This window comes from Oryza sativa, chromosome 2 (genome assembly GCF_034140825.1).
Source record: "Oryza sativa Japonica Group chromosome 2, ASM3414082v1".
Lineage (NCBI taxonomy): Eukaryota > Viridiplantae > Streptophyta > Magnoliopsida > Poales > Poaceae > Oryza > Oryza sativa.
Genome location: NC_089036.1, coordinates 31,727,931 through 31,751,808, shown reverse-complemented (window position 1 = coordinate 31,751,808; position 23,878 = coordinate 31,727,931). Strand labels below are relative to the sequence as shown.

Genomic DNA, 23,878 nt, shown 5'->3' with positions numbered 1-23,878 from the left:
ATGACTTCCTGTGTTGCAGCCCTGAACCTAAGGATCGTTCTGTAGTCGTAGGTCCATGGTATCATGATTAATCATGGTTGAATGATTCTTTTGCTCCTCCGCGTTGTGGAGGTCGATTTCTACTGTATCGTAGTCCAGATTCTTGTGCAATGTTGACCATGTTCATTGGCCTGGCTTGAGCTCCAAAGAGCCCTATTATTTCTCTTATACATATGCTTATCCTTACAGCTTATTAACAAATAGAAAATAATTTACAAATAAAACTTTCATATAAGTCTCACTAACGACTCAAAAATAAATGTTGTAAAATAAACTGCGATAAAAAAAATAAGTTCAATATTTAGTTTTAAAATTTAACTTTTGACTTATAATTATAAGTATAAAAAAATGAGGCCGTAATTGAAAGTCTTTTCTGAAGAAAATGGGAATAAAGATGAGGATTTGATACAGTAAAAGGCTGTTTGGGGCGAATTGGGCTATCGGCTCAGTAGGATTGCTTAGTTGATCTAACCTCCATATGGGCTGACGCTGATCATGGGCTTTACATGGGCGAGTTGCCATGGCCCATGGGCTGTCTTGCGCGGAAGAGGCGTGCGTGGCAGTTGATGGCGGTGTCGCCGTGAGAGAACGGAGAAGCGGAGAAACCGACCCGTCTCCGCCTCATCCACCGCTCCGCCACGATGCTCGCGACCGCCGCCCCGCGCCTCCGCGCCGCCGCGTGGGGCAGCCTCTCGCCGCCGGCGCCAGTGCGGGCGCAGTTCGTGAGTCTCCCGCTCAGTCTCCCCGGCCGCTACGCCTCGCTGCGCCTGCGCGCCTCGGCGGCGGCGGCGGCGAAGGAAGGGGCGGAGGAGATGGGGTTCGAGGAGATGGCGGCCGGGACGCGGAGGCGCTACTACATGCTCGGCGGGAAGGGCGGGGTCGGGAAGACGAGCTGCGCGGCGTCGCTGGCCGTGCGCTTCGCCAACAACGGGCACCCCACCCTCGTCGTCTCCACCGACCCCGCGCACTCCCTCAGCGACTCCTTCGCGCAGGTCGCCTCCCCCGTCGAGCACCTGCTGTCTCGGTTCGAGGTTTCTTGTGTGCGTACTGCGTAGCTAACATCACTTCCTGCCTACTCATTTTAGGATTTGAGCGGCGGGGCGCTCGTGCCGGTCGAGGGGCCTGAGGCGCCATTGTTTGCGCTTGAGGTGAGCGGTATTAGTATATGAAAATCTTAGGGCATCCATTTGCTTTGAGAAGCTTTGGGCTATGCAACATAATCATTTAGATTGTAATGAAGTGTTAGCATATGAACATCGTAGAGAACATCCATTTTGCTTTGAGAAACTTTGAGCTATGCAATATAATCATTTAGCTTCTACAGTAATAAGCTGAAAACCTCTACCTGTGAAATTCTAGGATTTGTTTGGAATCAGAATGATTTAATTTAGATCAACCTTCTGATTGACTTACTCTAGATCAATATAGATAGTGCTTGAGTGTGGCATATTCGAGTTTTAATGCAGATAAATCCTGAGAAAGCCCGAGAAGAGTTTCGTGCAGCAAGTCAGAAGAATGGAGGGACTGGGGTAAAGGACTTCATGGATGGCATGGGACTGGGAGTGCTTGCTGAGCAGGTGCAAGGCTGCATATCTGTTTACTGTCGCTCTCTGTATTTCATCACCTCCCATTATGTCTGAATGTTGTGGTCCTTGTGTTCGTGAATTTGCCTGAATTGCTTTGTTTAACTTTGGTATTACCATCTTATTCCATATAGCTGGGGGAGTTAAAACTGGGGGAGTTATTGGACACACCACCACCAGGATTGGATGAAGCAATAGCGATTTCAAAGGTGAGAAAAAGCAGGTCATGGGCTTTACCTGGTTCATCTTGTTGTTCTTCTTCTAGCATGTGACTCCTACTTGCATCCAGGTTATGCAATTCCTTGAAGCACAAGAGTATAGCATGTTTAGACGCATTGTTTTTGACACTGCTCCAACGGTAACTATCCTATATATGTGAATCCACAATTGACTCCATACGCACATTCACATTATTACCTATGATTTGTCTCCCTCATCAACAGGGCCATACACTCCGTTTATTATCCTTGCCAGATTTCCTGGATGCATCTATTGGGAAGATCTTGAAGGTATTATTTGCTTGATTGCTTCTGCACCTTTTGCTATCATGCTACGATGTAAGGCCTGCAGTACATACATAATTGATGAAGAAAATGTGTATTATCTTGTGTAACTATTATCCTGCCTATCGTCACACAAAACAAAGTCATTTTAGAATGTGTGTAGTCAACACAAGTTAACTTTGACCATAAATATCACTTAAAATATAGGTTTTGGGGCTATGAAAAATGATATATTTAAGTTTGCCATAACAAGAGATTTCATAATACTACACTTATGTAACCTTCTTTTAAAAAAAATGCTAAAGAACTAGGTAGTCAAAGTTGTATAATGGTGACCAGAGAGAGTAGCCACTACAATCTTGTTATTTTTGTGGCTAAATGGTAGCGGGAAGCTTATTGCATTTCTGCTATTATTCATTTGTGTTCGTTTGCGCAGCTTCAGATTGTGCTTTTTTTTTGTTAACTTGTGAAATTGGAAGGCTGCCTATCTTGTTGAATATTTATCTGCTCAAATACATTGTTTACATCTTTTTCATCAGAGTTTTTTAGACACTTGTTAGAAGAAACCGCTTATCCTTGTTCTGCTTCATATGATGAAATATCATGTCTCTGGAATTTAATAAGGAATTAATGCAAAGTTATTCTTCAAGTCCTGTTACCAAGAGCTAGGCATTCCATCTAAGTTGTGGTTTGTCATACTGATTTATCATCTTTTTTTTTCCAGCTTAGGAGCAAGATCGCTTCTGCAACATCAGCTATTAAATCAGTTTTTGGACAAGAAGTTCAACAGCAGGATGCAGTAAGTATTTGCCTAAAATTCCTCTGAACTTGGTGTTTCTTCACCATGTCTTTAAACCTTTGAATTTGTTATTCTCCCCCTTAAGGCAAACAAATTGGAGCAGCTGAGAGAAAGGATGGTCCAAGTGCGAGAACTTTTTCGTGACACAGAATCAACTGAATTTATAATTGTGACTATTCCAACAGTAAAGATTCTGTGTATCCATTCCCCCACCACCTTCTGTATGTATTTATCAGTGTAATAGCCATCTTTATATTTCCTTTTGGCATTTTTCAGGTGATGGCAATAAGTGAATCAGCAAGACTACATTCTTCCCTAAGAAATGAAAGTGTTCCCGTTAAGAGACTCATTGTTAACCAAATTCTACCACCTTCGTCATCAGACTGTAAATTCTGTGCTATAAAAAGAAAGGTAGAGTTCATAATCTGCCGAAATGATTCTCTAGTAATTGTCTGCTGCTTGTAGAAACTGTGTTGCAGGGCCATTTACCATCTTCTTTCATCCAGGATCAAACACGTGCTTTGGATATGATAAGGAATGATCCAGAGCTAATGGGGCTGAACTTAATCCAAGCACCTCTTGTCGACATGGAAATAAGAGGCGTTCCTGCTCTGAAGTTTTTGGGCGATATAGTATGGAAGTAACTTCACAATGGAAAATACGATAAACTTCATCACACCTACTTATTGAAGTGCTTTGCAATGCAAACTTTGGTAGCTGCAAGTATCAGCATGGATAGAGCTAGAATGCAAGTGTGCAACTTAGCAGATGCCCAATCTCATGTGAGTAAGTAGCATCTCGCTGAAGGTTTGCCGGAATAGCATATACTAGGGGGATTGTGTTCTAAAAAAAAAGGGGGGGGGATTGGATCAAGCTGCACTAATATCAAGTCCATTGAGGCAACATGCCGGTGATATTTCTGCTTCTTTATCCCTTTAATAGGAGCGATTCTGAGGGTTTTGAGTCCATAACTTTGCACTAAAATTAATTTTGTTCGTGCATCATGTAAAGTCGGTTAGAGAATGAAGAATGGAGAAAATCAGACAACACTTTTAAGTAAATTTTCTTACAGATTAGTGTGACTTAAATGTAAATAGACAATATTGACAAGACAGCTGCAGCAGTTGAGATTTTAATTTAAGTAGCTGAAAATTCTAGGAAAAACTATCCTACGGGGTAAGTTTTTCAAACAGAGGTAGGGGTAGTATACACAATGGACGTTGCAGTACTGATAAACCAGTGACTGGGGTAGTAATCTTCCTTTCTGTCTTTCGTAGTACTACAAGACGGTTGAAGATCTTTTCCATCCTATCGAGATGTACTACTCCACTTCTGTTCTGTGCAGGTTGAATATATGTGGCCCAATCACATCTTGCCACTAAAAATCTTACATTTATCCATATACTCCACGAACAGTAGATTTTACTCATCCCTGATTAGACCCAAAACAATCATGAGCACGGTAGACAACACAAGCTTAGGGCGTCTTGCACGATTAGGTATTGTTCGGTTTAGAGGGGATTGAAGAGGATTAGAGGGGACTGAGGGGTAATAATTTCACACCATAATAGGTATTGAATAAATCCCCTCTAATCCCTTCCTCATGAGAATTAACCGAACAAGCCCTTACCCCGCTACACCCAAAAATGTTTCCGCTGGGGTGCAATACTGCTATCGATGGCTTCTTACGTAGGAATTTCATTTTTCTAATATTTTTTCATTAAAAATTGTACAAATATGACAAATCTCTTTTATAAAACAAAGGTTTCTATAGAAATTATGCGAGCACATATGTTCACATATACACATATTTCATATTTATGACTAATTATTTTTTTCAACGACACCGACAAATCCGTCAATAGGCTTTATTTTTCTTTCACAAAGCCCGTAAACTTCCATAGGAGCCTACTACATCAGTGGCTTCGTGCCGCACTAACGAGGCATCTATAGTGATTGACTTTATCAATGTAAAATATGACAGCCAAATATTTTGATGGGAGGTGTTCATGGTTATATGTACGTTTATACTCCGTATGAGTGAGTAGCACTCCCTCCGTTCTGAGATATTTACTAGTACTACGAATCTGGAAATACTCTTTATTCAGATTCATTGTACTATAAAAGTATCTCATATATCCAAAAATTTTTATATTTTGAGACCGAGTGAATATATGTTTGTGGTTTTCCTACATGTGAGTAGAGTGCATCAGTGGATATTAGAGCCTCCACGATATGGGAATAGTATCAGCCAGTGTGTTGATGACGTCAAAGCTCAAAGGGTAGATGAAAAGTTCATGCTTCAAAAATGGCATGTCTTGGAAACTGGGATTTTCCTAATAATGAGAAATCCTATGTGCAGAGAGGAGACAAAAGCACTGCTCAACACACTGCAGGCTGCAAAGATTTGCTAGTACTACTACTCCAGTACACAAACACATCATTGGCCACTTCCCTAATCTCATTTAACGTTTGCATAACGCACTCATTCTGCGGTTACTGCATTAGCTACTCATGAATGTGGCTATTTACTAGTAGTACAATTCTAAGTGCCATTCCCAGGAGGAGTGAGCAGCTTCTCCACCCTTAATCAGGGGCGGAGCTAATTGGTTTTGGCGATCAATCTGCCTCGTCGAGTCGTCGTTCCGCCCTCCACACTTCCCAGTTCGCGACTGCGCCAACGATTGCGCGAGCACCGCTGCCGCAACTCAACTCCCGTGACCGACGGCGGCAATCGGTGGCCGGCGAGGCAGCGATCAGGATCAGGGTAAGTATATTTCATCTCCTCCTCCTGTCCTTTGGCCCTCCCTTCTCTGATCCCTCCCGTCTTCATTAAGCTCTAATCCTAGGTACTAAATTACTAATTTGATTAGTAAGCGGTTAGGCCACTAGAACTTGCGCCCTTGCCGACGGCCAACACGACGCTCGCAGGCCACAAGACAAAAGCTGAATGAAGCACCGGCATCGCATGAACTGATCGCATTGTGTTGGTAAATTCTATACTTCTATGTCGACATATTACATTTATAGTGTTAAAGAAAATTTATGTTCAGTTGGACCATCCTAGCCTAAAATCGTAGCTACGCCACTGCCCTTAAGCCCTTGCCAATGGAGAAGTGGAGGTTCTATGGGGGCCATCAGTTTCAGAGTTACAGCTTTCACGAAGAGGAGAACCTCTTTCAGGATTGGAGGTAAGCAGTCAAAATCTCATGCAAGGTTTGTGTTTTTACTAATACTCTCTGAAGATGCTATCCTTTGCAAAACTTTGCTCATTTTACCTTGTTTTCTTCAAGATGAACTTCTTTTTGCACTCTGCATTAGAAAGAGAACTTCACTGATGCCTGTAATTTATGTTGTACTCTTCATTGACACTGTCCATTTTTGCCATCTTGGAGTCTTGATTACCTGCTGCTGGGAGAGGATGAGCCCTTTTTCACTCACCACTTCAGCACTAGTGTTCATAGCAACTTCGTGCAAGGTAATACAGGTCTCTGTACCGAGGAAGAATGAAGCATCATGTACTCAAGCAAGTATGCAGTAGAAAGTTTTGAAAGTTCATGTATTTTCTATCTATCAATGCAGACGAGCTTTACACCCTCTTCGACGGAGATATCCTGAGCATTTGGGGCGACATGAAAGAAGACGCCTATCACAGGAGCGACAAAGATGGCGGCGAGAAGGAAGAGAAGCTGGATCATGAGAAGGCCATGGAGCTGCAGCTGCAACGACTCCCGAGCGGCCGTCAATCAGGGGAAAAGACACTGACGTTCGAGCTCGTGTCCCAGTACTTCTGCCTGCCGATCAAGCAGGCGGCGCAGGAGCTCAACGTCGGGCTCACGCTTCTGAAGAGGAGATGCAGGGTGCTCGGCATCCCACGATGGCCGCACCGCAAGGTCAAGAGCTTGGAGACGATCATCAAGAATGTCCAGGTAGTATTTTTCCTATCTCATTTTTTTTCTCTCGATTAGATGGAAGAGGTATACACACCAGGGTTTGAAATTTCGGTTCGAAATTAATTTCGGAAATTTCGGCCCCCACCGGTATGCTCAAATCTCGTCCGAAATTTTCGTTTTTTTGCAATTTTTTGTGAATTTGTCAAATTTTATTCAAATTCAGTTAAATTTTCAAATAATTCCGGCCAGAAATTTCCGAAATTTTGGTCACCCCCGGCATAAAATCCAATTTCGAAATTGAAAACCCTGATACACACACGCCCCTGTAGTCCTCTATCCTGGTGATCTTTGATGGGCGAAGTCATTTACCAACAATTCCATTACCTTACCATAAGAGTTTTCCCGTAATTTTCCATCTATGTAAATAGTATAGTGTCTAAGTTTATATCTGAGCAAATCTGAATTTCATGTCCTGCAGGAGCTAGGGATGGAGACTGGCCAAGACGAAGATAATACTAGGAACGCAGTGGAGATGTTGCAGCAAACAAAGAAGCTCATCGAGCAAAGTCCTGATGCTAAGCTGGATGATTGGACGAAGATGTTAAGGCAAGCGTGTTTCAAGGAGAACTACAAGAGGAGGAGGCTCCTGGCGATTGAAGGATGAAGAGGGATATGTAGCAAGGTGACTCTGCTTGTAGATGGTAACATCAGGATAGTGCAGGTAATCAGGTTATTTTGGCTGATCAAATGTGTAGGCAGTAATTTCTAGTCAGGCTTTTAGGTATGACCCAAGGCAGAAAAGTAGGAATTTTTGCTGTATATACCTCTTTTCTAGCCAAGTCTTCACTGATAGTAACAGTACTAGTTTGGTATGTTGGTCATGGGAAGTATCATGTATATATCTGTTTTCAGACACGATCTGGCGTGTGAACAACTAGTGCTTTTAGTTCTGAAAATAAAGATGGCGTCTTTTGCTGCACATTTGTTCTGTGGAGAAATTCAGAATTGCATGAAGAACAGCTAAAGTAAACCATTTCATGTCATTCACCATTCGTCAGGAAACATGAACCATGCAGAAACATGGAGCTTATATAGTAGTACATTGAGTTCACACCGAAGATTGGTGTGCTTCAGTAATCCAACCAAACTGCCCCCAAGTCTGAACATCACCTTGTGTTGTACAAGAAAATCGGACAGGGTCGATCGGTACACAGCCTCTCTCTCTTATCCATCTCTACTTACGCTTGTTCAAATCTGTTTGATCAGCCGCGAATCTGTACTATACATGCACACTGATCCACCGCAAATTGCAGTTTCTAATGCCTCAAGAAAATGAAGCAAAGTGTTCGATCGCGGTCGTGGTCATGGCAGCTCAGGCTCACAAGGTGACCTTCTCCATCTCGCGGCGGAGGGCGGTGGCGCGGACGAGGCTGCCGATGGTGTTGACGGCGAGCTTGATGTCGTCGAGCGGGTTGCCCGGCACGACGCGCTTGTAGAGGTAGCTGTCGAAGGTCATCCTCTGGACGTAGTCGTCGGCGCACATCTCGACGAACGCCTCGCGGGCGGCGTTGGAGCGGTAGAACACCTTCTGGAGCACGTCGAGCACCTTGTACGTCGGCCAGTAGAGGCGGTCGAACTCGGCCAGGTACCTGCGCAGGTCGCTCTCCTCCACCATCCGCGTCCCGTTCGCCGACCCGGCCACGATCGCCTCCGCGCACATCCGCCCGCTCTTCGCCGCGAAGTAGATCCCCTCGCCGGAGCACTTTGTCACGTACCCCGCCGCGTCCCCCACCAGCGTCACCCTCCCCGCCACCCTGTCGAACAGGTGTCAACCCCGACCGATCGACCAGCCATTGATTTGATGCAGAAATGCTTGTGGATTCTGGCATTGTTGATTACCTCTTAGGCCTCGGGTGCTCGGGGATGGGGTGAGCCTCGACGCGGATGATCTTGCCGCCCTCGATCCGGTCCTTGGCGCGAAGGCGGGTGGCGGCCTGGAACTTCTTGATGTCGGGCTTGTGGGTGACGGTGCCGGTGCCGACGGCGACGTGGTCGCACTTGGGGAACACCCAGCCGTAGAAGTCCGGCGAGACGTCGTCGCCGACGTACATCTCGGCGCGCTCCTCGTAGTACTTCATCTTGTCGTCGGGGATCTTGACGCGCTCCTGGAACGCGATGGCGTACTCGTAGTCGCCGGCGCCCATGTCCTTGGCGACGCGGGAGTTGGCGCCGTCCGCGCCCACGATCGCGTCCACCTCGAACGTCCGCTTCTCGCCGCCGGCCTTGCCGTTGGAGCTGTCGTAGTGGTTGTAGTGCACCACGTACGACCCGTTGGGTTCCTTGGGCGCCTCATACCTTTCAAACAACAGAGACGACATGATCCAAAAACATGTTTATTTTCCCCAATAAACTTGTAATAGTGTTAATGCACAGGGCAGCATAAATCAAGTAAAAATGTTGCAATCACACCGAATGGGCCTAGTTTAGAACATGGAGGTATTTCTTTATACATGTGGTGCTGAATTATGTTTCAATGAAATTTTTGCTGGACTTTACGGAAATCAATAGTTAGAATCTTGCAACATATCCAAACATCAAGCCATTATCATTTTTTTTCATTATTTCAACATGCACGTACAAATTAGTATTGCTTTTTTACAGGTATTAGAAAATTGGGGTTTCCACGCAGATAGACTGTTCCTAAGATAAATTTGCAACAAATATTCATGCTATTTTACGGTTGCTAGAATTCAGGGTGGTTCTACAAACATGCACAAATCTTCTGAACAGTACTAGAAATTTTGGGTTTTGCACACATGCACACAGATCAGCTCTTGGTGAGGCAGTAGTAATAAACAAACATGTACATTTTCGTGCAGGTACTATATAATTTTGTTCATCATCGTGCAAAATTAGTGTTCAGTGCGCACAAAGGTTCAGAGCAATCAGAAATCCAACACGATGGCAGAAGTTTTTACTCACAAAATTCACAATGCATGTGACTGAGTTAGCAATATACCTCAGGAAGAGACCATTGACGACCTCGGCGCCGGCCCCCTCGGCGCGGGAGCGGAGGTAGGCGTCGAGCACCTCGCGGCGGACCATGCCGATGTACTCGTGCGGCGCGAGCGTGCCGCCGATGTCGACGGCGACGTTGGACGGCGAAATCATCTTCATCTTCCTCACCTTCCTGTCGACGAGGTCCAGCGGCAGGTCGAACTCCGACACCATGCACAGCGGGATGGCCCCGCCGCAGGGCTTGCAGTTGTCCAGCTTCCGTTCGATGAGCACCGTCTCCACGCCGCCCTTGGCCAGCGCCTCCGCCGCCGCGCCGCCCGCGGGTCCGCCTCCGACCACCGCCACCCGCAGCCGCCGCCCGCTCGGGAGCTTCGGGCTCGACGCCGCCGCGCGCGTCACCAGCCTCGCCATCCTCCTGCCGCGGCTCATGCCCCCACGAACCGACGACGGCATGACGAAGGTGGCGCGCGCCGCGGCGGCGGAGGACGACAGCGAGGTCATCGTTTCTGTGGCTTCTCCTCCTCGGATTCGGAAAAGATCTCTCTCGTTTGAGCTCGACCTGGCGGTGGAGGAGTGAGCGCGAGAGTGAGACGCGAGCAGAGGGTGGGAGTAGTGAAGTGTTAGGTTTGGGGGGCGAGTAGTGGATAGGATGAGGGGAGATTGCGGGGGACACGAGCCGTTGGATCGAGCGATTGGACGGCGCGGATTGGATACGGATGAGGTTTTTGTCCGCTTTCTCCTTCGCCGTTTGATCCGCGCGAGTGGCTGACGCTTTGCCAGGTCGGAATTGAATCTTTTGGATCGTTGTGTACTGTATGTGATGGACGATACTTTGCCACGTCACGTCGTACTGTTTGTTGATCAACGTTTTTGTACCGTGACGCTTGTGTAGTTGTAATAGTACACAGTGCTACGCGTGCTGACAAGCTTGAAGAAGTGCTTGCTTGATTATCTACTGTATCAAGTGTGGCGGGTGCCACAGTGATCGTTGTATTATTGTATCCATCATGATTAAAATCTTGATGCCCACAGACTTGTCGTTGGTCTCTGTTTTTTTTTATCGTGTGCTGGGGTGTCTATTTGCGGAATTGCGTGTATGTGAGCATGGTGTGCATGTATGCGTATTTCGTGTAATCAGAAAACATATTTGGTAACGATGAGTTTTGGCAATAAAAAGAATTGGGTGGCAAATGATTGTGTTGGGTATTTTTTTAACCAATATTTTACGGCAATGCTAGATATCGCATATCATTCTTAGCTTCCAGAATGAGATCCTCTTCCTCCCTCATGCGGGTATGGCAAAGAAACGATGCAGAGGCAGCCAGATTTCACGGGGGCTGTTGCAGTGCTTCAATGAAGAGTGATTTCTTCGAACACGGGATTGGTGTCACGCCCCGAACTATTACCGACCGGAACTAGCCCGTGACGCTCCAAATTAACCTGTTAATCGATACCAGTCCCAGAAAACAGTGCTGGTATCACAGGAAGACAGAATATCACAGCAACAGAGGTCTCTTTATTATAGAGTAGGAGTACAATCAAGTCGGGCTGCGGACAGATCCCGAGCTCACAACCGCATTACAAAAGGGAAGCGGAAGCCAGGACTTGGACCAAACAACACAGGCGCGACTTGGGAACTAGGCCGAAACCCTAAAACTCATCGTAGCCGGCTTGCTCCTGGAAGAACTCCTCGTCAGCGGGATCCGCTTCATCTTCTTCAGCAACTGGGGGGGATTATTTATGTAGAGCAAGGGTGAGTACGGGAGTACTCAGCAAGCCATGGGAAATAAGTGTTTAATGCAGGCTTCAAGGAAAGGCTGTTGTTTTTGTAATTGATTTTATTTGAACTCTTTTCTGAAAGCAACTAAGTGAGTGCTTCTCAAACGACATGGATGAGACAGTGCGTCTCGTCCGGTTGAAGTATGTGCAATGTATCAGTCTTTAGAATTGAATCAAGGTTGGCACCCGGCCAACAGCTTTTCAAACGGCCACCCGGGCCAACAACTTTCAAACGGCCACCCGGGCCTAGCTGATCCCATCAGCTGCAGATTTTTCAAACATCGAACCCCTTTCCACAACAGCAATTTCACAAGGCAGTAGTCAAACAACACTACGCAAGGAATCACCTCACATCCGCCCATGACCGTGGGCACGGCTGTTCGAACAGTTTGTTAACCTCTGCAGAGGGGGTACACTTTACCCACACGACATTACTAACCCGGATCACCCAGCCCGTGGGGATCAGCCACGTCGGGAGACCTCCAAGCTTTCATGACAAGGCATTTCGTAAGCCGACACAGGTTTACCATATGCCGACGAGAGGGGTCCCAGACCAACAACAGGTTAGGTCCCAGACCATACTATGCCAGGAAGCCCAGGGGTCCTCCCCGACACCACCCCGGCGAATCCACATGTCTCTCGGCATCAAGGCTCCCTTGATAAGCTAGTTACTCAGCCAGGGGTGTCCCATTCCACCCATGTGGTCGTACTTGTCTTATGTTCGGATGAAATTCCAAGGAAACGGTCCTTAGGTGCAAGAGCGGGAAACCGTACACCCGGTACGTTCCCCGATTCGCGGTTTTGGAAATTCATTTAGTTCGCAAGCACCGACTCAGGTGTCGGGTTTTCCAAGCCTTTTGTAAAACCCAAGTTTTACCCAAGAAGTTTTTCAGATTTTAAGTTTGAAGGCGACCGTCGATACTCGCACAGGGTGCACGAATATCGAGGCACAACTAGATGGTTACAAGGGGACATGATATAACAATTAACAAAGGAAGGATCAAATGCAACAAATTAGGTAGGTCCGCCAATCTGCCTTGCAGACGGGACAAACAGATTAAGTGCGATCCTATCAATGCGTAATATTTTTCAAGTAACATAATTAAATTCAAATATAGGCTCAAGATGCTCAAAGGTGGCTTGCCTTGCTCGAGATCTGGAGCTTGATCCTCGAAATCCTCGCACTGCGAGTCTTCGGGCTCCGAAACTACACGCGAAACGGGACAACTCAACAAACGGCGAAAATAAAGCCCTATTAAAGACCTCTAAGCGTGCCATTAGATAGATCTCGAGATTTGAGGAATTTTGGAAGTTGAACGGAGTCAAACGGATTTACGGTTGGGAAGATATTGAATTTCTAAGATTATTGGATTTTTGGGTCTAAAGTAAAAGGATTTAATTAAATCCTTTTTGAAAAAGAAAAGAAAAGAAAAGAAAAGAGGGAGGGAAATTAGACTTCCCTCGGGCGGCTAGGGCGCGGCCCGAGAGAAAAGGGGCGGCTCGGCCGAGCTAAATGGGCCGGCCGGCCCAAGGCGGCCCAAGGCACGCGCGCGCGGGAGGGGAGGAGAGAGAGAGCCGGTGGACCGGGCCCACCTCGCGTGGTCCCGAGTGGGACCCGCTTGTCAGCGGCTCGGCTCACCGTGCGGAGGGAGCACGCGGCGCGGCGCTAGGATGGGGGAGAGACGCGGTGCACGCGCGCGGTTCGCGGAGGACGCGGATGCGGCGGGCCCATGCGCAGCCTCACGGCTCGCGGTGGAACGCACGCACGGGAGGGGCTGACCGGGGTCGGCCCGACCCGATCTCGGCCGAGCTGGCGCCGACGTGGCGCCTACGTGGTTGCCACGCGGGCTGGCGGGAGGTAGACGACGACGCCGGCCGGAACGGATGGCGGACGACAGCGACGAGCGGCGGAGCGAACCACGGCGATACAGGCGAAAGCGAGCGCACCGGGTGGTTGCTCAGGACGAGGGGAGACGAGCCAATGGCTCGGATTCGCCGGAGGATGCCCGACGGCGGCGAATTGCGGCGGCGGCAACCGGCGGCGGGAGAAGGGGGAAACGGCGACGAGGTCACGAGGGGTCGATTCCCGGCGGCGAGAGCATCTACGCGGCTACGGGAATCCGATGCTAGCGTTGGATTGGGCGGAGCTGCGCCGAGCGAGGCCGGCGACGAGCGGCGCTTCCGAGCTCGGGCGGCGACGGCGGCGAGCACATGGCGAGCGGCGGCAACGGTCGGGGCGGCGCCGGCTAGCTACGGGGAGGCTACTCGTGCTACTACCCGAGTCTAAGGGGAGGAAATGGAGCGAGGAGGGAGAACGGGGAGATGCACTACCGTGCGGGCGGGCGCAGTGACGAGAGGCCGACAGCGCGGGAGTAATCTCTCCGGCCTCGGGCCGGGGAAGAGGAAGGAGAGGGCGCGCTCGGAGTCCCCTTCCGCGTCCTTGCTCGTGCCGGCTCCTCCGACACGCGCAACGACGAACGGCAACAGCGAACAGAGCACGGGAGGCGGCGGCAATGGCGTGGAGGCAAATGGGAGAGGAAAGGAAAGGGGGAAGCTTGGGTTTATAGGATGGCAATGTCGGTTTGGGAACCGACTTAGGGCGGTCAAAGGAGAGGGCTAGCGCTCGGCGGTCGCGGCCAAAGCGGCGACAGGGAGGAGGGAGGAGGATGACGCCGGCGGGAGGAAAAAGGGGAAAAGAGGGAGAGAAAAGGGGCTTGTCCCCTTGCCTCTTCGGGAAAAGGAGGAGGGAGCGGGGGCGACGCGGCAGAGGGAGGAGGAGCTCTGCCTCCGTCCCTTGGCAGCTTGCGCGCGGAGTGGCGGGGGCCGGGCGATGACGACGGCGATGACGGCGGGGCGGTTTGGAGCGGAGCGGCGACACGGGCGACAGGCGCAGGCAGGTGCTGACGACGGCGGCGACCAGGCGGTCGGCCACCACGGCACGCGCGCGCGGTTGCAACGGGAGGCGCGGCGGGGCAGCGGGGCCGGGCGGCGCGGACGGCTCAGGCGCGGCAGGGCAGCGGCCACACGGGCGTGCGCACGCGAGGGAGGAGGGCTCGACTCGGCGCGGCTCACGCGCACGCGCGCGCGGCGCGCGGGCAGAGCGGAGAAGAGGGAGAGAGAGAGAGAGAGAGAGAGACCCGGGGAGGGAGGGGGAGATGGGCCGAGAGAGATTCGGCCCATCGAACCCGGGGAGGCAAATTAGACTTTTGCGGAGGAATTGATTTGGGAAGGATTTGGATTCGGGATTGAACTCGGCGATAGATCGGGGATTTGAGATCTGAGATGGCATGGACACTAGACAACAAGCAAAGAAACAAATTTCGCAAATAGAGTTTTTAAGAGATAGTTTTCCCGCTAGGCGCCACGACGGAACGGGCGCTACAATTGGTGACGGTGCGGGGTGGGCCGATCGAGCTGATGGCCACGTGGTGCAGAGTAGGGAGGAGGTCTCAGTATACAAGAGCCGGAGAAGGAAGAAGAAAGGGAGAAAGAAGGAGGAAGAGAAAGAGATAGACGGGAATGGATAAGGAAAGGATTGAGCGAGATAGAGGGGAATGGATAAGGGAAGGATTGAGCTCCCGAAGTTTGGTTTTAGCCATTGCATATTAGGGAGGCACCGGGCTTCGTTTTGTCATATAGTGTCCTCCCTTAAACTCGTCATTCCTCCGGTGTTTGAATTTGATATCATATGTCAAGCTTCTTCTTCCTCCTCGAGCTCCTTCTTCTTTTCTCCCTAGCTAGCAAGACCTCGCCAGTCTTCAGTTGGAAGTCTCATCATGTGGGAGTGAGAAAAAGGGAAGAGGAAGAGGACAACACTACATTCATTTGTCTGTGTTGCTTTCTCTCCTTCCTCCTAGTACCAACAGGCCGATATCTAATGGCACCAACGAGTATCAATGAGTATCGACCAGTGGAACCGATAGGGTATCAACTGGTACAGACGGTTACCAATTGATACTAATGAGATGCTGATGGTACCTATAGGGTATGAGATCTAGTACCAAAACGAGCATCAATTGGTACCCATGGGTATCTAGATCTAATACCTATTTGATATCATATCGTCCGGACGGAATCCCGTGGTATAGCGGTCCAAATTGTGATATGGGTGCATTGACATTAGCAATTTTTATTACAAAATGAATGTGGTTGGTTGTCGCTCTATAAAACCAACTTTTTTTTAGAAATGCACGAAAATATTCATTTGCTACTTTGATAGGGTAACAAACTAAAAGATTTTATAGATTATGCTTGAAACAAATATTATCCGTTGCTCATTAATCTTGGGTCTTAGTAACTCTTGAAACTCTCGAACCTTCGTCTATTAAGTGATTGCTATGGGCGTATGCGGTATGAACACTCAGAACATTAAAGATTTTACTTTCTTTCAAAGGCATCTACTGGAGACCCCAAGCTTCAAGAGCTATATCATCAAAGGTTTTGGTTTTTCTACTCCTCGGTTTTTGGAGATACGCTTCTTAAGGGTAAGTGGATACCTACACCCTACGCAAGCATACTCATGTTTGCTTCCACATAGTAGGAATATATGATACCGATCCGACCTTCAACAAATATGAAAACCACTATCTCACTGATGCGCATACATATGTGCCATGACTAACCCAAGGATCAAATCCAAGGGTTTATATGAGGCGCAATAGGTAATAGCATGGGATTGAACCTAGCCACATGGCCATACCTTAGTTCTATAATCTATAATGTTTAGAGCTTTCTTCGATGATTGACAATATGCAAATGAGTGGCAATTGAAAGAAGGCAAGAGCAAATGGTGAAAAGTGCTATGTGCCACATGATAGAAAAGTTAGGTCGTAAATTTTTCATGTGTTAAGTGCCCTATGTTGACTCGATCTCTTGGAAGAAGTGAAGATTATATGTCATGCATATGTGGCCAACCCCATGTGGATTCATGCATGTGTTTGTGTGTGTTTTGTGCATGTGTGGTGGAGATGAGCTCGGCAAATTTGAGGCCATGGAGAAATTACAAATATTGATCTCAACATAAGGGTGTTTTTCAGCTGGTGAAAGGCCATGAATGTTAGTCTCTTTAAAAGCATGGGACAATTTTTTTTTTAGAGAATGGTATTTTTTATCTGGTCTCTATACCCAACCGAATATATGAAGCCTTTTAAATTGAGAACTTAGCCCCTCAAACAACTCAATCTAAAATTTGCTCATATGGAGATTTGAACTCAGGACTTGGTGTACTACTTATGTCACTGTAACCACTAGGCTACATGCCCATTCGCAAAGCATGAGACAATAAGAACGTTATAACCTAATATAGTAAGTAAGCCGATTTGTGCCACCTAGTAAGGATAGAGCCCATAGAAATGTATACTCCACATAGCATGTTCCTTTGATTGTGCTAGTGTTAATTGTTGAATGACTTGGGCCTCTCTGATTGTCTTAAGTTAGCAAAACTTATTATGATATTTTTCTAGAACATGGCCGCCTCATACTAGCAAATTAGTTATTTTCTTGGATTTCTTGTATGAACATGCATTCCTCTCAAATTGAAATTTATTGTTTTATTGTATTTTTTGGAGCATTTTGGAGATGCATGTGCCATTTTCATTGGTAGGTCGAAACAGAGATATGCACAAACCAGACATGAAATATTTGAGGCATTCATGTTTTATATTTCTTCATCATTATGATTTGCTCCGAGATACATACAAAGTACCTATTGTTTATCACTGTTGGTTGGTTTCAATACACCCCTTGCATTGCAATTGTATGTGCCATGGAGTTGGTCTAAACATTCATAATTGAGTGTTATGTTCAAGAAATCTCGGGCCACATCTTTTCGCTTATACTTATACTTATCAATCAAAATTTAAATTTTCAACCTTAAATTTGAAGTTGATTTTGGGTTTTTTTCATCGAAGTTTATTTTTCAGCCTTTGCTTTTAGATCTCTAAAAACACGTATATAAAAGTTTTATTCACAAATTATTTTTCATTTGAAAATATACCGTTTGAGTCCGCTCGATTTGAACACAGTATGTTTGCCTCAGCGACATCAAACGATATATAGGGTTTGTTCGGATCAGCTAGACAGTGGCTGTACAGCCGCAGTGCTGCAGTTGTTTTAGTACAAATTTACTTGGTAGATCCTGTTGGTGTGGCTGCAGCGCAGCCACTGCTAGCTCTTCCGAACACAGCCATAATAAAAGATTTTGTTGGTTTTTGGTAAGTAAACAAGTTGACTGGCTGGGTGGATTTACAATCCAACTCCGGCTGAAATGATTCATATCCATATAGAAATTAAGACGAAAATTTAGGCCGAGTATAATGCACAACTAATTGTGTACTTTGCACAACGGTACCGTAGGAAAATTCTTTGAAGAGGTAAACTATTGAATTGAAGTATGAAAATTATTGTTTGGAGACGTGAATTATTGGACTGAAGTTGATTAGCGAACCGATTGCATATGCACTCCGCACACTGCATTTTCCACTAGCCACATCGCCACCACATCATCAAGTCCAAAGACTGGACAGGGCCACGAGCCCACGACGTGTTTCAGGCCGGTCCTTCTGGCACCTTCTCCCCTCTGCCTGACACGTGGGCCCCACACCATCACCCACCAAATTGAGGCCCCACAGGTCAGTCAAACCAAAACCCAATCTTGTTCTCCCATGCCCCTTTCCATGGCCCACCCCAGTACCCACAACCAATCGGAGACGGCCATTCCAAACGGTGGGGCCCACTTGTCAGAAAATAGAAAAAAATACAGGAAAATATCCTGAAAATTTTGGTGCACAAGAGCGGCGAGCCGTTTGCCTTCCCTCCAATCTCTTTTCTCTCGTCGTCGTCTCGTCTTCCCACCTCTCGGATTCCCGAGCTCCACACGACACGACCCACCTCGGCCACTCTCCGCCGTCGGTGGCCAGTGGCCTCCACCCCCTCCGTCCCCCGGGGACCACACCGGCGTAACATCAGCCACACCTCCGGCAGATCTTTCCCCCGCCGCTTAATTCACCTCGTGCGCGCGCGGCGCCGCTCGTTGCCTAGCTAGCTAGCTCGGCCGCAATCTAGTAGTAGTAGTAGGAGGAGGAGGAGCGGCGGCGGCGGCGGATCCTATGTCGGGGGCAATCGCTTCCTCGCCGGCGGCTACTCTCTTCCTCGCTGGCTCCTCCTCCTCTTCGCCGCGGCGCAGGCGGAGCAGGGTGAGCGGGGTTTGGTGGCACTTGTATGGTGGCACGGGGCTGCGGTTGCATTGGGAGCGGCGGGGTTTGGTTCGGGACGGAGCCGTCGTGTGCTCGGCGTCGGCCGCCGGTGGTGAGGATGGCGTCGCGAAGGCGAAGACGAAGTCAGCGGGGAGCTCGAAGGCGGTCGCTGTGCAGGGCAGCACGGCCAAGGTTGATACTTTTCCTCCATTTTTTTTAGAACCAAGCTTGAGACTGTTGGCCCACGTGTTTCAGACTTTCAGATCGTGTCATTTTGATATTTTAACTACTTTTCGTGATTTGATTATAGTATGCGTGCCAGAACGTGCAATTAGTTAGTGCAAATAGCGCAGTTACATGTAGAGCCATGTTGCTAGAACTACAGTTGCTTGATCTAGCGAGCTAGGAGCTAATTATTTACCATTTGTTATTCGGAAATGTTACCTCGCTGCACTTTTTGACATGAATTTCCCTATCCAACTTGTTTAGTATATTCCACTACCCCTGTGTGACATTTCATTTTTCAAGTTGATAATGCTTAAATGCTTATAACTTTGCTGATTCTGGTTGAGTGATGGTGTATATGCATTCAGGCTGATCATGTTGAGGATTCAGTTTCATCACCCAAATACGTGAAACCTGCCGTTGCGAAGCAAAATGGAGAGGTTGTGAGCAGAGCTACCAAATCTGATGCACCAGTGTCTAAACCCAAAGTTGACCCGTCAGTTCCTGCTTCCAAGGCTGAAGCTGATGGTAATGCACAAGCTGTGGAATCGAAGGCTGCACTGGACAAGAAGGAAGACGTCGGTGTTGCTGAACCGTTGGAAGCTAAGGCTGATGCTGGTGGAGATGCAGGTGCAGTAAGCTCTGCAGATGATAGTGAGAACAAGGAATCTGGTCCATTGGCAGGGCCAAATGTGATGAATGTCATTGTGGTGGCTTCTGAATGTTCTCCTTTCTGTAAAACAGGTATGCATATCTAAACTGGAAATTGGGCCTGACCCCATCATTTCCCCTTTTTGAGCATGACCAATCAGGCTTTTACTTTTAAGCTTAGGCAATGTTCCTTCTAATAACTGCTATCATGTGAAGGTGGTCTTGGAGATGTTGTGGGTGCTTTGCCTAAGGCTCTGGCAAGAAGAGGACATCGTGTTATGGTACGTACTCCTTCACATTTGTCTTTGTTTGATTGTCTCGGAAGAGATTAACAATCTGTAGTACTAGTATATGTGCAATCCACAACGTAAGAGACTAAGAGGTGGTATTTTGATTGTTATATCTGAAACTCTTAAGTCTCATTCTTTTGATTTGCGTGCATCATGGAAAACAATCCTCAAATTGTTACCCTGTTGTCTCTGTCAGCTATTAAATGTTGTTTCACATATTTAGGAGAGAAGTGTGGAAATCTATCTTGTATTCTTGTTAGATAACAATTTTTGAGCTGTATGATTTAGCATGCTTGAGATGGATGACAATTCTTAAGATAGCATCTTAAATTGAAATGTAGTAGGATATGCACCGATTGAGTTCAGTGGCTTAGTTTTAAGTGATCCAAATATAAGTGGCTATTTCAATTTTAGGTTGTGATACCAAGATACGGAGAATATGCAGAAGCCAAGGATCTAGGTGTCCGCAAACGTTACAGGGTAGCTGGACAGGTAAGAAAACATTGAAACAGTTATTGTGCAATGTGAAATGAAAAGTTTAAAGGTTCATGATAGAATCTTTTTTTTTCTGTGTGTGTGGTTTTCAGGATTCAGAAGTGAGTTATTTTCATGCTTTTATCGATGGTGTTGATTTTGTGTTTCTAGAGGCCCCTCCCTTTCGACACCGGCACAATGATATTTATGGAGGAGAAAGATTTGTAAGTCCCAATTTTTCTATAGCTTAATTGACTTACAAATAAGTTCCTTTTAAATCTTCTGTAAATATTTTTTGCACAATTTTATCATTTGATGGCAGGATGTTTTGAAGCGTATGATTTTGTTCTGCAAAGCTGCTGTTGAGGTAACTTCCCATTTTATTGCTACTAGTCTATAAATGTACTCCTTACAGTTCTGTTAGATTCGCAGCTCACTCCACCACGAGTGGGCCACCCAGGTCTCACCACCATCAATTTCCAGTGGGACTAAACACAATAATTTCTTACTACAGTCCACAATTAGAATTTCGTACACCAGCTGGTCAGTCGATGCATATCCAAGTTTCTTGCAGCAAGCTGTTTATGCACCTTTCACTACTTCGTAGCAAACAGTTAATACTAAAATTTTGATGTTTGACAATTAGAATTTAGTACACCATCTAGTCAGTCGATATATATCTGAGTGTCTTGCAGCAAGCTGTTTGTGTGCCATTGACTACTTTGTAGAAAACACAAGAACAATTAATGATAAGATTTTCATGTTTGTTTTAGTTTATGAGGTGAATGAGCCTGATGTTATGTTCTCGAATAAGTACAATTCATTCATCTGATGAAACATTTGCAGGTTCCTTGGTTTGCTCCATGTGGTGGTTCCATCTACGGTGATGGCAATTTAGTCTTCATTGCAAATGATTGGCATACTGCACTTTTACCCGTATATTTGAAGGCATATTACCGAGATAATGGCTTGATGCAGTATACTCGCTCTGTTCTTGTGATACACAACATTGCTCATCAGGTTTTTCACCTAGTCTTATTCTGCAATTTCATTCTTCGAATATTATCTGAACCACTAATGTACTTGTTTTCAAGTGATCTGCTCAATGGCATTTGTATTTTGCAAGTGTTTCTCCTTTTCTTTAATAAGGGCCATACAATTTTAAACCTGGTATTCAGATAAAGTACAAAATTCAGTTCAGAGTTGTGTACTGGAATACAGCAGAGTGCACCTGCTATTTTACCCTATATGTAGAAAATATAGGAAATTTGTGTTTATTTATGACACCAGTTTTGTTCTTACGAAGTTGAATTAGTTATTGATTTTGCCTCTTGAAAGATAATTGACTATACTACTGTCATAGTGACACCAATTTAGTTCTAATGAAAGTTAAATTGGCTTCTATTTATTTTATGATTGCGTTTCGCAATGTAATTCAATCTTGTTTTCCCGCTTGTCATCCGTGGGCATTTACCTTGATGCTAATCTCTTATAGATGTTTCATGATTTTCTTCTTTCAGGGTCGTGGCCCTGTAGATGACTTCGCCACGATGGACTTGCCCGAGCACTACATCGATCATTTCAGACTGTACGACCCCGTCGGCGGTGAGCACAGCAACGTGTTCGCCGCTGGCCTGAAGATGGCTGACCGCGCGGTCACCGTCAGCCATGGCTATCTGTGGGAGATCAAGACAATGGACGGTGGCTGGGGCCTCCACGAGATAATAAACCACAACGACTGGAAGCTGCAGGGCATCGTGAACGGCATCGACATGGCCGAATGGAACCCCGAGGTGGACGAGCACCTGCAGTCCGACGGCTACGCCAACTACACGTTCGAGACGCTGGACACCGGCAAGAAACAGTGCAAGGAGGCGCTGCAGCGGCAGCTGGGCCTGCAGGTCCGCGACGACGTGCCGCTGATCGGGTTCATCGGGCGGCTCGACCACCAGAAGGGCGTGGACATCATCGGCGACGCGATGCCGTGGATCGCCGGGCAGGACGTGCAGGTGGTGATGCTGGGCACGGGGCGGCCGGACCTGGAGGAGATGCTGCGGCGGTTCGAGTCGGAGCACAACGACAAGGTGCGCGGGTGGGTGGGGTTCTCGGTGCAGCTGGCGCACCGGATCACGGCGGGCGCCGACGTCCTCCTGATGCCGTCGCGGTTCGAGCCGTGCGGGCTGAACCAGCTGTACGCCATGGCGTACGGCACCGTGCCCGTGGTGCACGCCGTGGGCGGGCTCCGCGACACGGTGGCGCCGTTCGACCCGTTCGCCGACACGGGGCTCGGGTGGACGTTCGACCGCGCCGAGGCGAACCGGATGATCGACGCGCTCGGGCACTGCCTCAACACGTACCGGAACTACAAGGAGAGCTGGAGGGGGCTCCAGGCGCGCGGCATGGCGCAGGACCTCAGCTGGGACCACGCCGCCGAGCTCTACGAGGACGTCCTCGTCAAGGCCAAGTACCAGTGGTGAGCTGGTGGTATTTTTCGCGACGCCTCTGGATCCCGCCGTGGATGGGCGCGCTTTTTCTCTAGGGCGGCTCTGCGTCGGAGACGCTCAGACGCATCGCGCGCGTTCGCGCCCACACGATGACTGGCACGCTGCTGCTGAGACGGCGGCACGCGATGCCATCATGCCACCGGACGGTAGGAGCAACGGTGGAAGTGAACTGTACTACTGGTGCTACACTGCTACTACATGAGATCTGCTCTTATTGGTCACGTACTCACGTTCACGCTGAATTACCGAATGTGTTGTGTCTTGTGTGTGTGTGTTAAAGGCATTGTCCTGGTAAATGGTGGAGACGAGATGGCCGGGTCGCGGGAGTTATATTTGTATATGTTGCCAGCTTTCTGAGTTTTTCAAGCCAGTGCGGCTCTTCAGTGCAGGTTCCAAGCAAGTTCAGTGCCGGATGTTAACCATGTTCTGAATCTTGTCTTTTCTTTCATATAAGCAGTGAAGCACAGGGCTTCTACTGACACTACCATGTCATGCTGCTATTTGGAACTGTGTTAGGGGATAGGAACACCATTAAACAACCCGGGATTCGCGCGCTCGTGTTAATGTCAATGACTAAATGACTGTGTTCCAATAATTGCCATCCCAAGATACTGCACGTACAAGGAAGAAACACAGCCGGAGACATCTCAGTCAGACGGCCATTGCGGCTGCTAGCTCAGTAGTACCAACAGTAGTACTCTATCCGTTTTACGATATAAGACTTTTTAATATTATCTATATTCATATATAGATATCAATAAATCTAGATATATAACTAAATATATATATATGTTTATGGTAATGCTTAGGTTGTGAAAAGGAGTAAGTAGTTTTTTTTTTCGCCTGAGCCTGACCACAATTAAGCGGCCTACCAAACACGTTAACATCTCGCATATATTGCTCCTACTATCACACAGGCTGTCATAC

The 23,878-nt window shown here is 47.5% G+C and overlaps 4 protein-coding genes across 8 annotated transcripts; 3 read left to right on the top strand and 1 right to left on the bottom strand.

Annotated features, from left to right (window-relative positions):
- Positions 1–637: 637 nt before the first annotated feature.
- On the top strand, positions 638–4,068 carry LOC4330712 (ATPase GET3B). Of its 4 annotated transcripts, none has more exons than XR_001542818.3 (10): positions 638–1,031; positions 1,125–1,187; positions 1,506–1,616; positions 1,757–1,831; positions 1,912–1,980; positions 2,066–2,131; positions 2,850–2,924; positions 3,010–3,121; positions 3,201–3,335; positions 3,431–4,068. XR_001542818.3 is itself a non-coding variant. In XM_026022898.2 (10 exons), exons 1-10 carry the CDS (start codon positions 681–683, stop codon positions 3,566–3,568), a joined length of 1,167 nt encoding a protein of 388 aa, XP_025878683.1. In that variant the 5' UTR covers positions 638–680; the 3' UTR covers positions 3,569–4,068. The 4 variants fall into 4 exon arrangements, 3 of the variants coding, with proteins under 3 accessions (XP_025878683.1, XP_015622981.1, XP_066163928.1); XM_026022898.2 differs by having other exon boundaries at positions 3,010–3,093; XM_015767495.3 differs by having other exon boundaries at positions 3,010–3,108.
- Positions 4,069–5,153: 1,085 nt separating this feature from the next.
- Positions 5,154–7,794, top strand: LOC107276758 (protein RKD1). Of its 2 annotated transcripts, XM_015771629.3 has the most exons (6): positions 5,154–5,691; positions 5,798–5,914; positions 5,992–6,115; positions 6,320–6,402; positions 6,507–6,853; positions 7,296–7,794. In XM_015771629.3, the coding sequence occupies exons 3-6, from the start codon at positions 6,033–6,035 to the stop codon at positions 7,479–7,481; spliced, it is 699 nt and encodes a 232-aa protein (XP_015627115.1). In that variant the 5' UTR covers positions 5,154–5,691; positions 5,798–5,914; positions 5,992–6,032; the 3' UTR covers positions 7,482–7,794. The 2 variants fall into 2 exon arrangements, with proteins under 2 accessions (XP_015627115.1, XP_015627113.1); XM_015771627.3 differs by having other exon boundaries at positions 5,798–6,115.
- Positions 7,795–7,838: 44 nt separating this feature from the next.
- Positions 7,839–10,415, bottom strand: LOC4330711 (geranylgeranyl diphosphate reductase, chloroplastic-like). The gene is made up of 3 exons (NM_001401977.1): positions 9,837–10,415; positions 8,717–9,172; positions 7,839–8,631 (listed from the first exon to the last, which is right to left on the bottom strand). The coding sequence occupies exons 1-3, from the start codon at positions 10,334–10,336 to the stop codon at positions 8,196–8,198; spliced, it is 1,392 nt and encodes a 463-aa protein (NP_001388906.1). The 5' UTR covers positions 10,337–10,415; the 3' UTR covers positions 7,839–8,195.
- Positions 10,416–18,430: 8,015 nt separating this feature from the next.
- LOC4330709 (soluble starch synthase 2-2, chloroplastic/amyloplastic-like) lies at positions 18,431–23,437 on the top strand. The gene is made up of 8 exons (NM_001416892.1): positions 18,431–18,999; positions 19,401–19,776; positions 19,900–19,964; positions 20,388–20,465; positions 20,561–20,671; positions 20,770–20,814; positions 21,294–21,467; positions 21,968–23,437. Exons 1-8 carry the CDS (start codon positions 18,721–18,723, stop codon positions 22,922–22,924), a joined length of 2,085 nt encoding a protein of 694 aa, NP_001403821.1. The 5' UTR covers positions 18,431–18,720; the 3' UTR covers positions 22,925–23,437.
- Positions 23,438–23,878: the final 441 nt, after the last annotated feature.